Raw genomic sequence first — 14,872 nt, forward strand, 5'->3', positions numbered from 1 at the left:
TAATTATATTGGTGAAGATTTGGATGGAGATATTCAGTTGTTTGCAGATGATGCAAAATTGGGACGAACCATGAAGAATAGTGAAGATGTTGTGGCCTTACAAGAAGACTTGAATAAATTGAGTGATTGGCCACGAAATGGGGATGAGAGTTGGTAAGGGGTTGTTACAGGATTAATGCTGGAGAAGTTCTACATAAAATAGTGGGAGATAGGGGGGAGAACCAGAGGTCATCCCCGGAAACTGTATAAAGAGGGTGTGAGTAGGGGAAGTGAGAGGCAGGTTTTTTTTCATGCAGAGTTGTGAATGATTGAAATTCCTTGCCTGAGAGTGTGGTGTCTGCAAGGAGTTTGAGTGTGTTTAAGACACAGTATGATGAGGTGTGTGTGTGTGTGTGTGTGTGAGAGAGAGAGAGAGAGAGAGAGAGAGAGAGATAGAAGGACCTCCTAGATGAGTTTTTGACTCCGTGAGGTCTTGGGGTAATAATAATAATAATAATAACAACACATTTAACTCAGTCTTAATATCCTGAACCTCCTTACTGAGCACGTCCAATTCCTCTTGCAGGAAATGAAGGTCACTTTTCATTTTCACGAACTCCTGCTGAAGCTCTTCTGCTACGGTCCCGACGTTTGCTTCCATTCCTAATCGCTCTAATCTATATAGACCCTTTTCACATATGGTAACGTTTTCATTCTTCTGGTTTACCGAAACAGTCCACAGATCTTATACATTTTCCGCATACACAGTTTCCGCAACGCATCCACTTCAAAAAATCCAATGCAGAGCTAGACTTTTGAACAGAAGTCCTCCGTTCCACTGACATATGTTTCTTTATGGACACCATCTTTAGATGATGATGTAGTGCACAAACAAGCGAAAACACAATATAAACAACAAAGTTTCAATAATAACACCACTGAAGGACACTTGTATCCAACTGAAGCACAAGTGCAGTATGATTTGAGACATAAAGCCTCACTATTCTTTAATTTAAAAACACCTAGTTAATTTAAGTTAATTTAAAAACACCTAGTTATTGAAGAAACTCAACAAATTCACTCTCCTTGTTACGATACACTATTTTGCTTCCCAATCCACATTCCTATAATTAAAATCTCCCATTAGGATCATTTTTCTTTTACTCGCCCAGCTAATTTATCTAAATGTTTCACAGTAAGCACATTCCCTGGTCTATAACAGCATCCTATTAGATATACAATAATTCTGTTGATCTCAACTTCACACCAAACACCTTCAAAATCTTCACATATACTACTATTCTCCACTTTGACTCTCAAAGGACACAATTCCTCTGCTACCATTAAAAATACCTTCCCCTCTTCTCGTCATCTTCTTACCCTTTTGAAAAATTCTGTATCCTACTATTTCAAGTCCTGACAACATATCATCCTCAGTCAACCAAATTTCACTTATGCCATTATCTTTGGGCATATTGATTCCATCAATGCTACAAACTCAGCTCCTTTATTTCTGATACTCTATACATTAGTATACAAGTAGAACAATTTTTCACTCTTTGAGGCTGCCTCATCAGCAAAATCACTCTCTATTTTCTCTGGTATAGTACACTTCTGACCATCCCAATATCCTGACGTTGATTTTTATTCATATGCTTATCATTCCACTATTTTGCACTGAATCACTTTGCTCTGCTATAAACACTTCCTCACCTTTATATCCTTCCCTTCCCGTCCTTTCACAACCTTCTTCTCAACCTGTCTCCGACTCTTAGTGGTACTAATGTAATATGAACCCTGTGCACTCTTATTAAATAGCACTTACTCCAAATGACCAATACCAAACACATTCAAATGCATCCCATCAGCTTTGAAGCATTCTAAATTCCATTCAAATTCATTCCATGCATTCACAAATTGAACACTCTCTGCCTAACATAATTCAGCCATCTTGTCATTAAGTATAATTACTCTCCTTCTCAGTTCACTGTTATCATATCTGGGCAGCAAACTAACCACTTTCCCAATGACTCTATTATCCTTTACTTCTTACAATAACTTCTTGAAATCCCTTTCCACATTCTTTTTCTCACTATACAAGTCATTTGTGCCCACCACCACTACTAATTCCGATGTTCCATTCTACGCAAAGCATTTGCTTTTCACTTTATTGTACCACTTTTAAAACATGTCTTGTGCACTTTATTTTTTACCACACCTTTAATGATTGAGTCACCATATAAAGCAACCCTATTATTTTTAGATACTTGCTTCTTCTTAACTTCCTTGTCATTTAAAGCAGTTATACTCTTTTTTTGAACATTCACTTTCCACCTCCATACATTTAACCTGACTTTTCGTTTTCATTAACTCTTGCCTAAGCTCTTCCATGTAACTTCTATTATTACCACTGCAAGCCTGCCATCCATTTTCTGATTACTCTTGGCAACACTGTTTTCATTTTTGGAATGTGCTAGCCTTTCATCACACGTCTCACAACCATAATACGTTCCTTTTTATAATTTTTGATCTAACACTCCATAAATCTTTAACATTTTTGGATGCATACACAAAACAATTGTTGCATCTTATCCACTGTGAAAAGTCCAGGGAAAAACTTGATCTCTGAGTTGAGACCTTATGTGCTGCTGATATAGGCGTCTTTGCTGCTTCTTTTGTCATTTTGGTAACATTAATGGCACTTCCACATTAATCAAAATAACAACTGAAGTAAACACTTTTAGAACCACGGTGCAATGCTTATATCCAGTCTGACTATCACTCAAAAGCACTATTACACAAATCTACACAATATAATTAAAGGAAAATAATACTTTTCGTAACACCATTCAAATAGACTGCCACAAGCAGTAATTCAGTATAAAAATATCATTACCAAAAAACTTGAAATCAAATGAGGAGTTATGCAAGGCTGCCCACTCTCCCCATGCCTTTTTTAACATTTCATCCAAGAACTCAACACCAAAGAAGCATTGTCCTCAACAATAAAAGTCAAAGGATGACCAATCACGCATATCATATATGTGCGATTGATGAGTATTAATAACAGATAACAAATCAAATATCCAATACAAGTTTGCAAATTGCAAGAAACCTGCAGAAATTATAATATGATTATAAATTCAAGTAAAACAAAGATAATGAAAATTGGAAGATATACAGATAACACTTAATCAAGAAACCATATTACAAGTTAATGGTTTTAATAACCTAGGAGCAAATTTGACTTCTAATTGAAATGACATAACAACAATAAAACATAGACTTTCCGTGGCATGAACAATGATGAATAAACTTAATAAAATTTTGAAAAATAATAATAATACAAGTCTAAAAATAAAATAAAAGAACTTGCAACTCTAAAAATAAAATTATGCAAAAGTATAATACTACCAACAGCTCTCTATGGAGCATAAACTTGGACCTTAAAAAAAGAAGCAGAGAGGTAACTATTGGCTTTTGAAATTAAATGCTTCAGGAAAATTAACAGAACACATTGGACTGAGTGTGAAAATAATGCCCAAGTGCTGCAAGATTTGAATATCCCTAACTCAACAATTCTTAACATAGTTGAAAAGCAACATTGGTTTGGTCACATTGTGCAAATGGAACTGGACAGACTCCCTTACCACATATTTGGAGGGTAAAAGACTCTCCTAGACCAAGATTAACATGGCATAAATTCCTTATAACTGCATTGGACTTTCAAAACTGTTGGCGTATGAAAGAACTTGCTTTGGACAGAGAACAGTGGAAGGCTCTTATCCACATGGGATTCAACCCATCTAGAGCAGCGCTTCCCAAACTGTGGGCCGCACGTTTTGTTGAGGGGGGCCGTGAAATAATGAAAACAAATTTCAAATGTTATGACTAAGTATATTTTTTTTATTTTAAAAGAAACGTATTTATAAAATTATTTCTTTTTTGTTATTTTTTATATTTTAATGGAAAAATTCACACATTGGTGTTGGTTCACAAACTTTGCTTCCTGCGTATTTCGGTGCTTAACGAATATTAGTAAATATTGCTTATTCATATGTTTCATTTCAAAGCAGTGGTTAATTGTATTTACTTCGAATGCTCTCCAGGGAAGTTCCAAATCTTTCTGTCCCTTTCATAACGCGTTCGTAATCAGGGACTGTTGATATTGACTTTATATACATATCAAAACTCGTTTTATATTATCACTGTCATCCGAGCTAGTTTTCTGTTACCAATAAAAGTTTCGCATATACTTCACACATGAAAAAAAGCTTAAACAAGTTCATGTGGGGATATAGTAACTCGCTTGCAGTGGTAAACAACACACCCTCCCTAAGAGCCACTATACTGCAGACGCAATAAAAATAAGTACTTTTATTATGCCAGTGAATAAGGTGTGAGGAGTCTGTGTAATATATTTCTCAACAAATAGTGCAATTAGAGACAACTGGGATAAAAACACACTAATTAATGAATCACATGTCCCCTTATACAGAAACTATGCTGTATAGACTGAAACAAAACCATATGTTCAAACACAGTATCTAACTAAAAACTATTGTTATTAATTAGATGTATGTGAGTTCGATTTCCCAAGGCAGCAATAAAATTCAACCGAACGTGTTAAAATTCATAAAAGTGTTAAAACTAAGTAATATATATATATAATGAATGTTATGGCAGTTTCATTCGGTTGAAGAGAGTTAGCATTTCAACTCAATTGTCAGCTATGCTTTTATCTTACAGTTGCGCGATCTTTTGTTAATACCGCACCAATCATATGCACGTTTTAATAAACAGACTGCCTTTGCTGTCTGTTTCGTGTTAGGCTTAATTACCATAAAAGGAGAAAAGTCACAAAAGTGAAAAATGTTCCTGGTCCGGGGATTCCCTTATTCAGGTAATATTCACTAATTTCATGTTATAAGTCTGTGGTGTGCCAATATCGGTAAGTGGTGATATTATTTGATCTATTTTACATTAAAAAATTTAACCCTGAGATGGATAAGTGGCTGATAAAAAATAAAGAAAAATTTTGCGAACCATCAGAAGAAGCAGAAACAGACTTCAAAAAAAGGACAGTATTTCATATTTTACCAGAACAGACCATATCGTCTTCAGAACCAAACGGTAAGAGGCAAAAAATGTAATATATGCATTTGATTTTTGCAATATTCGCTGTGTATGTTTTGTATTGAATATAAATACAATAAATATTATAATAATATATCTCTATTACGATTTTTTTTCGAGGGGGGGGGGGCCGTGAAATATTTTAATTTTTGCAAAGGGGGCCCTGACATCCAGAAGTTTGGGAAGCACTGATCTAGAGGATGGAAGAGAATAATAATAGTAAAATGAATTTCTACCTGGCTACTTCTGAAGAATACAGGATTGTCTTAACTTGAAGAGATTGTATATTGCGCATCACCAATCCATACCAATACAAATTTGAATAAAAGTCTTATTTTTATTTCAAAATAATAATTTTCCAAACGTGTTTACAAAAAATTTCTCATAAAATAGAAATGCTTGTTATTATGTTAATTAACTATCCATTCTTATGATATCTTGTAAATTGGTTAATCACTTAAATACTTTAATAGCAGAAGTCCTTTATTTTACAAATATGTATCTCATAATATTTTACTATTAAGAGATAATACTTTACTGTTATCTGATGGATTTCAACAGTTTCCTTAATATAGTTACAGCGACTATATTTATACTATGTACAGATATTACTGTTTAAATTTTAGACATAGATGAGTGTACAAGATTTCGAAATCAAGTTTGCTCTGTCAACTCTGAATGTGTAAATACCATTGGTTCCTACATCTGTAATTGCAAAACTGGATTCAAAAAAGCTACTGATGATGAGCGTATTTGTATTGGTGAGTTAGTTAATTTGTTTTCACATTATTCACATTACTTACTAGTTGTAGTAATATTCTAGGCTTCATGGAGGCCCAGGAGGGCTGTTTTACTATACGGAGAAAATACTTATCATATGTAGAAAGTTTTTCACTTAATTACAAAGTAATTTATACATGCCAAGAAATTATATTCTTGATTAATCCTTTATCCAAGTGTAAGCAAACAAAGTTAGCATGCATAGTATCTTTGTGCATTAAAAGATACCAAGAAATTATATGCTTGGTTTTAATCCTTTACCCAAAGAAGCAAAACAATGTTTTGCGAATGAAATATATTCACATCTGAGCTACTTGTATTTAGAGGCTAATAACTTCACATCATTTACCTTTTGGATGTGTAAATGCTATGCATAATAGGAAGTGCCACTATCCAGACCTATTTCGACCTTCATTGAGGTCTCATCAGTAGGAGCTGGACCCGGGAGAGATAGCAAGTTTGAAGTAATGCAGCTTTAAAGCTGAAGTAATGCTTCGGGCTGCACAAAAATCAAACATAATAAATGGCATGGACTTTTCCAGAATGTCATGAATGCAACATCCTGAGAAAGATATAGATATTTCAAAAGTGTGACATTCTGTTGAATTTGAGTTATTACTATTGCATTTAAATTAGACACCTTCAAGTGTCACTCTGTAATCAGTAAATGCAAAATTGGCTGATGATGGGATGAAAGAGTGCATAATTGTTGGGGCAAATAACCATATAAATCATGAAATGGAAGCAATTGCAGGAGTAAATAATTCTATAAATCACAGAACAGAAGTGAACAGAACTACAGAAGCAAAAGAAAGTATAGCTGAAGAAACAAAAGTGAGTGAGTGACATTGTGTAAGTGAAGGAACGTTGGAATGAGGAAACAAAAAAATATGAATGATAGACTGATAATAGTATACTTGCCAGGATGCAAGACTTGAAAAATTAGTTAATCAGAATGAGAAGTGAAATGAAAAATAGATGTAGTGAGATAAGAAGTTTGGTGGATAAGAATGGACAAGTACAAAAGATTATAATGAAGGAAAGCAGAGAAAAAGAGGTGACGAATGACTCGAGAATAATGATGTATGGAGATTCCATTATTAGAGGTATGGTAAATGGGAAATTCCATAAGGTGGGTTTTCCAGAAAGGAGAATTAGCAGGATAATTGATGCATTAGATAAGAGAAGGCAGACAAGCAACTGAGCTGGTGGTGGTTGTTGAAACAAATGACTTGTATGGACATAAAGAGCATGTAAGAGTAGATATCAGTATGTTTAACAGGTAACAGTGTGGTTGGTGTGTTGCATACATATCATGATGATGAGTTGAGACAAAAGCAGGGATTATGAATAGTATGTTGGCAGAGCTATAGGAGGAGAATGGAGTGGAGTTTGTGAATGTCTGAGATGCATTTGAATGAATTTGGTTGGAGTCAGTTAGGGAGACTATTGCTGCTAGGAGGTATGAGTGATATCCGCAAGAGAGCAGACGTAAGAAGTGAAACAAGAAATCAGGAGAGTGAAACCGGTGAGACTGAAGTTATTGTAAATGAGAATAGTAGTACTGTGAGTGATAAATGATGATAGAAATAGAATGCAAGATGGAGACAGGGAAATGGTGATTCAGGGTGGACAGGGAAACACAGTATAAGGAGAATGGATGTTGGAAGTAGTAATGATTATTTATATGTGGAATGGGATAGCCAGAGAAGTACAGGATATAGTTGAGTATGAAGAGATAGAGAGATTAAGTGTTGATAAAGGCAGTTGGAAATGGTTAGGTGTAGGGGAAATCACAACCTAAAAGTATCATGGGCAGACAGTTATAGATCTAAAAGTGAATTGCTGTTTATTTACATATTCCAGGAACATCAGAAATAAGGGAGATGGAATGGTTGGAATAAGCAAAACATGGTTGGATAAGGATGATATCCTGATGGGAATAGAAATGGAGGAGTATGATGTTTTCCATGAGGATAGAAAGATCAAGAAAGGAGTTGGGGGGGGTTGCTGTTGATGATGAATTATGAAATAGAATGTGAATTATGTCCATGCAAATGTAAATAGTGGCAATGTTTTTGAGTCAGTATGGTGTGAGGTGAAGGTTGACAACAAGAGATATTTAGTTGAATGCTGCTCTATGCCAGTTAATGTGGAGGGTGATGATGAAGAAATGTATAAACAACCTGGGTTAGTAAACAAGAGAGGAATGATTATTATGGATGATCTAAATTATGGTAGTATAGATTAGAATTAAAACATAGCATTCAGGAATAAGGAAATTGATTTCTTGATTTCTTCAGAGACAACTATCTTAGGCAGTATGTGAAGGAAAGCACGAAAGGATTGAGAGTTTTAGATTTCATCATTTCATCAGGAGATGTGATTGTGAGTGGAGGTGATCACATCATGATCACAACCCAAGTGATGAAGTGATCATCTGGGTTGTGACTAGCCATATGTAGAGTTCTGTGAGTAAAGAGTATATGTGGAATTACAGGGCTGAAAATTATGGAAAACTTAGCAGACAGCTTGGAGCTATAGCATGCAATGAAGTGTTAAGTGGGAGGCAGATAAATGCCGCATGGAAGCTGACCAAAAGATATTTAACAACATTGATTTGCGAATGTATTCTGAAGGTCAGAAGACTGAATAAAGAAGGTGTCAAATGGATGAATAAGAGGATTATGCATGAAAATTGAAAGAACAGGACACTGTGAAGGCAGCAAGATAATTATTATTATTATTATAATTATTATTATTCAGGCCCTCATGGAGTCAAAAGACTAATCGTAGAAGGTCCTTTCTAAGAAAAACAAGTCTATCTAGACTCATCGAGGAAGGTCCCTCCTAGGAAACACTAAGTCTATCATACCACTCGTTAAACGCATTGACCGTTCCCTCTCTCATCACTCTATCGGGCAATGCATTCCATGGTTCAACCACCTTCCATGCAAAGAAACCACTCCTCACCCGCTTTCTCACAATTTCCTTTCATAACGTCCAGGGATGGCCCCTTGTCATGACTCCTTCCTGCTGTTCAACCAAGCGAAATAACTCCCCAGTGTCAACCCTGTAATCACCTCTCAACAGTTTAAAAGTCACAATCATATCACCCCTCCTTCTATCCACCAAACTCTGATGTCCACACTCCCTCAGCCAATCATCATAACTAACATTGTACAGTCCTGACACCATCTTTGTTATCTGCCTTTGTACCCTTTCCAGAGTTAATTTATCCCCTTCAAACCCTGGGGACCAGATCTGAGAACAATAGTCTAAGTGTGGTCTGATCAGAGTCTTATACAATGGAACGATAACAATTTATCTCTGCAGGTCAGTGTCCTTCTCATTATTGCAGCAATCCTCTGTGTTACCTTCACTACCTTTGCAATATGTCCCCTAAATTTCAGGTTTCTGTCAATCATCAACCCCAGATTTCTTGTCTCCCCAACTTCCTCCAGTTTAACTCCTCCCACAGAGTATGCAGCTTCCCATCAATGTGTCCCAAACCTCAAGACCTTACATTTTGCTGCATTAAACTGAGACCCCCATTCATTTGCCCATCTATCTAGCTTATTCATATCCTCTTGCAGGGCTACCACATCTGCACTATTACTAATAACCCTTCCCAGCATAGCATCATCTGCAAACAACTGAATATTCCCTTGCAATCCATGGACAATGTCATTGATATAAAGGTTAAACAATATAGGTCCCAGTACTGAGCCCTGTGGAACCCCACTTGTAACCCTCTGCCTCCTGGAAACTGCTCCATCATACACAACTCTCTCATACCTATCGGACAGCCAATCCTGAATCCAGTTGACCAATCTGATATCCACACCCATGTGCTGCAACTTGAATATCAGCTCATCATGTGGCACCCTGTCAAATGCCTTTGCTAAGTCTAGGAAAATGGCAGTATATGCCTTTCCCTCATCTAATGCTCTTGTAACTTTATTATAAAAGGCTAGCATATTGCTAAAACAAGAGCACCCCTTTACAAATCCATGTTGACTCTCAGAGATAACATTACCCTGATCTGGCCAATGCTGTATATAGTCCCTTACCACTTTCTCCAAGATCTTAACAACTACTGATGACACACAGACTGGCCTATAATTAGACACTTCCAGTCTGTTACCATCCTTATGCAATGGTACTATCTTACCTTCCTTCCGTTCCCTGGGCACCTTTGCCAAAGCCAGACTTTCATTTAAAAGCCACGTTAAAGGCACTGTCAATTCCCTAGCACATTCTCTCAAAACTCGTGGTGAAATGCCATCCAGTCACACAGCTTTACTGACATCCAGAGTACTCAGTATTTGAAACACACTCTCCTCCTGTACCTCTAAACCTCGAACCTGCCCTATCCCTCTAGCATTAAAACTGACTCCTCCAGGATGAAATATTCCAATAAAGTGTTCATTGAACAATTCTATTATGTCCTTTGCATCAGTCACTCTATTCCCATTTTTATCCCACAATATCATTCTTCCACAGTCATTTCTCTTCTACTGGCCACATATCTAATAAATTCCCTAGGATTTTCTTTGGATCTTAGGGCCAATCTCCTCTCACATTCCATTTTCGCTTTCCTTACCACAATAGTCACTCTTCTGGCCTGTGTCTTATATTCTTCATGCATCCTCTCTTCACCTGTCTCCTTATATCTCTTCCACAGCCTGTTTTTCGCATGCAATTCCTGTTTAATATTGTTTCTCATCCACTTTACTCCAAATTGTGTCCTCCTGTTTACTCGTGGTATACAACTTACCACTGCTGGCTAACAAATATTCTTTCATAATTTCCCACGCACTAATGATATCCCGGCCTTCCAATTCCTTCCTCCATGAAACTTCCCCAAGTTGACGTCTTAGACTATTATAATCACCTGCCTTATAATTCCACATACTTTCCTGTCTCTTTGATACTCCTGCATGTCTATTCATTTTCCAAGTCAAAACCATATGGTCACTCTCTCCAACTGGTGGGAGAGATGTCATCTCAGTTATTATCAACTCTTCTGATGCTTATCAACTCTTCCGATGCATAAGATATTTGACCCTCAAGAATTCTAGAAATTCCATTCCCTTATTGCTACATGCATCTTCCTCTCCCCAGTTTATACTACTGTGGTTAAAATCTCTTATAACAATCATTCTTCTTGCACTTGCCAAACTGAACTGTTTAAACATTTCCTGGTCCCCCCACCCTCTGTACTCCTGGGTCTGTAGCAACACCCCACTAAATATCCTGTCTTGCCCACCTCTACCTCACACCATATGCTTTTAAAATCATTAGTGTTAAAATCATTACCTTCGAAAGTCTCCACTCTTAGAGGACATAGGTTGTCACTTATCATAAGCAGTACTCCACCACCACCGCGCTTTCCCTTCCTATCCTGCCGAAAAATGCTGTACCCAGCAACTTCTATTCCTGTTATTATATCCTCTTCTGTCAACTACATCTCATTGATCCCAATAATTTTTGGCCAGGCTGATGCCATCTGCACCACCAATTCCTCTCCCTTATTCCGGATACTCCTGGCATTAGTATATAACATATAAATGCCGTTGTTTCTATACCCAGCATTATCCCCCTCTAGACTCCACTGGGCTCACTGTTACCTGATGTCGTCCTCCCCCTTCTTCCAAGTACCCATTCCCTCAAGAGGCCACCCCCTGCTACCATACTCCCTGGGACACACTGACTTTTTCAGAACAGCAATCTCTCCAGATGCCTACATCCTTCCTTGTTGAAATGTAAGTAGTCTCTTGCATGTAATTCCTCTCTGTCCTCAAACGCACTCCAAGCATCCTCATATTCCAGTCCTCTCTTGTCATTCTAGCTATTATGTCATTCAATATTACCGCTCTTCTGCTCAGTTCGTCATTATCATTCCTTGGCAACATACACACTATCTTTCCTCTCTGTGTCTTCTTTCGTATCACCTCAAGCAAGAATCTCATATCTCTCGCTGCCCTATTTACACCACCACTCAAGTCATTTGTTCCCACCATCACAATCATCTCATCCACCCTTTCACCTCTCTTAACTGCCAAAGCCATCCTTTCTATCATTCCTCCTGGCAAACACTCCTCACGCATCCTATCTTGAACACCATGGATCATTGAGTCCCCATACATTATACCTCTTACCATTCCTTCTCTCCTACTGTTTCCATATTCTCCTCTTCTAGCACTCCTATACCTTTCTCTCTCATTACATTCTCTCCTCTTCTAACACTGCCATACCTTTCTCTCTCTCATTCTGTCTCTCTTACTGTTTCCATTCTCTCCTCCTCTAGCACTCCCATGCCTCTCTCTCATTCCGTCTTTCCTACTGTTTCCATTCTCTGCTCTTCTAGCATTCTCATACCTCTCTCATTCCATCTCTCCTACTGTTTCCATTCTCTCCTCTTCTAGCATTCCCATACCCCTCTCTCATTCCGTCTCTCCCACCGTTTCCATTCTCTCCTCTTCTGGCACTCCTATACCTCTCTCTCTCTCTCTCATTACATTCTCTCCTCTTCTAGCATTCCCATACCCCTCTCTCATTCCGTCTCTCCCACCGTTTCCATTCTCTCCTCTTCTGGCACTCCTATACCTCTCTCTCTCTCTCTCATTACATTCTCTCCTCTTCTAACACTGCCATACCTCTCTCTCATTCTGTCTCTCCTACTGTTGCCATTCTCTCCTCCTCTAGCACTCCCATGCCTCTCTCTTATTCTGTCTTTCCTACTGTTTCCATTCTCTCCTCTTCTAGCATTCCCATACCTCTCTCATTCTGTCTCTCCTACTGTTTCCATTCTCTCCTCTTCTAGCATTCCCATACCTCTCTCTCTCTCCTGTTTCCATTCTTTCCATTTCCATATCCAATTCCATTCTCTCCTCTTCTAGCATTCCCATACCTCTCTCTCTCTCCTGTTTCCATTCTTTCCATTTCCATATCCAATTCCATTCTCTCCTCTTTTATCATTCACAAATTTCTTTCCTCTCCTCTCATTCCCAAAACTCTCTCTCTTCCCTACTCTGATTTGCCTTGCATTTATCTCTTCCATTCTTCTAATCTCATCTTTCATACTTCTCCCAAGACATTCCACCTCCTCTTTCAGCTCCTCTATCTCCCTCTGCAGGTCAGTCGCTCTAAATCAAAATTCACTCTCTCAAACAAAACCATCTAAACTTTCACAGTCACTCACGCCTTCTACACTATCAACTATTATTTTCTCATTCACATTTATTTCTTCATTCTCTCCTATCACACTACTCGTCTTCCTGTATTCATTTCCCGTTCCTGGAGCAACAAGGTCGGTTATTGAGATATCTGCTGCATTTATTTCCTCCCACTGCCTGCACTTTAAACACATACGCACCCTATCCCCTCTCACAAGCCAGATATCCAATTCCCGAGACGCATACATGCCGCAAATACTGCATGCCACCAACTCCCTTATTATATTGCTTATAATAGAGTGCCCAAATGGCAGAGGACTTGGCGACACACCATTTGCGACTGCAGCTGAATCCGCCATCATTCGTTACTGCCGAGGGACTACTAGTGTAATCGTTAATTATTCAAAATAGTTTAAAAAAAAATGCTAAATAAGTATTAGGGAGTATAAATAACTAACATCTTCCTAAATATCTTTGATGCTTATTACATATTCACTTCAACCTCTATCTCATAAATACAGTGTTTCAGCACTGTGTCTGTTCTACTAGTACTTCAATGGTCATTGCTCTGCTGAACTGGCAACTATCATTCTTCTAATTTCTGTTGCACCTGTTAATACAAGACCAACAGCTGCTCAGTATACCTTCTGCCCAGCTGCAAACACACCGAACCTGCTTCTTCTCATCTTCCTCTTTTATTCCATCTATCCCTGTCTTCTAGAACAGACTTCTTCATAAAGTATCAAAAAAAAAATCAACAAACTTCTATCTCAATCCTTGTCTGCACCCTAGACATGGCATTGATGTGCATATAGGTTTCTTCAACCACATAAGCTAATTTATTGAGGTCAGGTGAAAGTCTATGATTTATACCTAAGGTATTTGGGCAGGAAGGGGGGGGTTGGGTCTTGCTGTGCATCCATTTGTAGTTCATACAGTTTTTTTCTGATCTGTTTTGGTTTTCTTTTAGTTGAATACAAGTGGCGATTGTGTGTGTGTGTGTGTGTGTGTGTGTGTGTGTGTGTGTGTGTGTGTGTGTGTGTGTGTGTGTGTGCGCGCGCGCGCGCGTGTATGGATGTGCAGAAGGAGGGGGGGGGGGCTGTAGTCTGAAATGGTGATATAGCCCCAGTATGCTAACTTTAATTAAAAAGCCTATGTAAGAGAGATGTTCTACCAATGGCAGTTCAATAGATCACAAAATTTACTGTCAGAATTGGAATTAGTTTATCATAGACAACTTAGTGTTATTTAGATTATTTCTAATGGCAAATAGAATTTTATATTTAAAGCAATTGAATATGTGTTAAGTGGACTGATGATACATGGAAATTTAAGGAGTTTATGCTCTCAGATAGTTAGTTGCTGGTATGTTGTGCTGCTTATTTTATACAGTTATTAACCTTGGAGTGGGGATTGTCTTGTAATGCATTGTGTTAGGACTTATAGTTCTATATCAGTGTTACAGATGAAATTTTTTATAAATTTGAATTGCAGAAAGATTATGGCTTATTTTACTGACATTGGATATGATGACTTGAGTGTGGATTGTCTGCATTCATGGATTTGTGGAACATCTTGGCAGTGGTTGCAGGTTGCGTCTACTGATAGTTAAATTTAAGAAGTTCATAGGTAATTTTATTCATGTTCTATTGAAAAGACTAGACACCAACTGCATTTCTTGAAGTATTATTACTGTTATTATTATTATTTATACGAGTACTCCATGCAGTCAAAAGACTCATCTCAGGAGAACCAAACTATCCATTAACACAATACCTATCATACAGCTCCTTAAA

General features: G+C 37.7%; 1 protein-coding gene across 10 annotated transcripts in view; it reads left to right on the plus strand.

Annotated features, from left to right (window-relative positions):
* The window catches only part of LOC150108392 (uncharacterized), a 628,716-nt gene that overhangs the window by 477,660 nt on the left and 136,184 nt on the right, over positions 1–14,872 (plus strand). For all 10 annotated transcript variants that reach the window (XM_090415800.1, XM_090415806.1, XM_090415807.1 and 7 more), the window contains one exon: positions 5,742–5,876. In XM_090415800.1, the coding sequence (XP_090271926.1) occupies positions 5,742–5,876 (135 nt within the window). The remainder of the gene's footprint in view (positions 1–5,741; positions 5,877–14,872) is intronic.

Source organism: Typopeltis vanoorti, chromosome 3 (assembly GCF_054136105.1).
Source record: "Typopeltis vanoorti isolate ZY-2024b chromosome 3, IOZ_Tvanoo_1.0, whole genome shotgun sequence".
In the NCBI taxonomy this organism is placed as follows: Eukaryota; Metazoa; Arthropoda; class Arachnida; order Uropygi; family Thelyphonidae; genus Typopeltis; species Typopeltis vanoorti.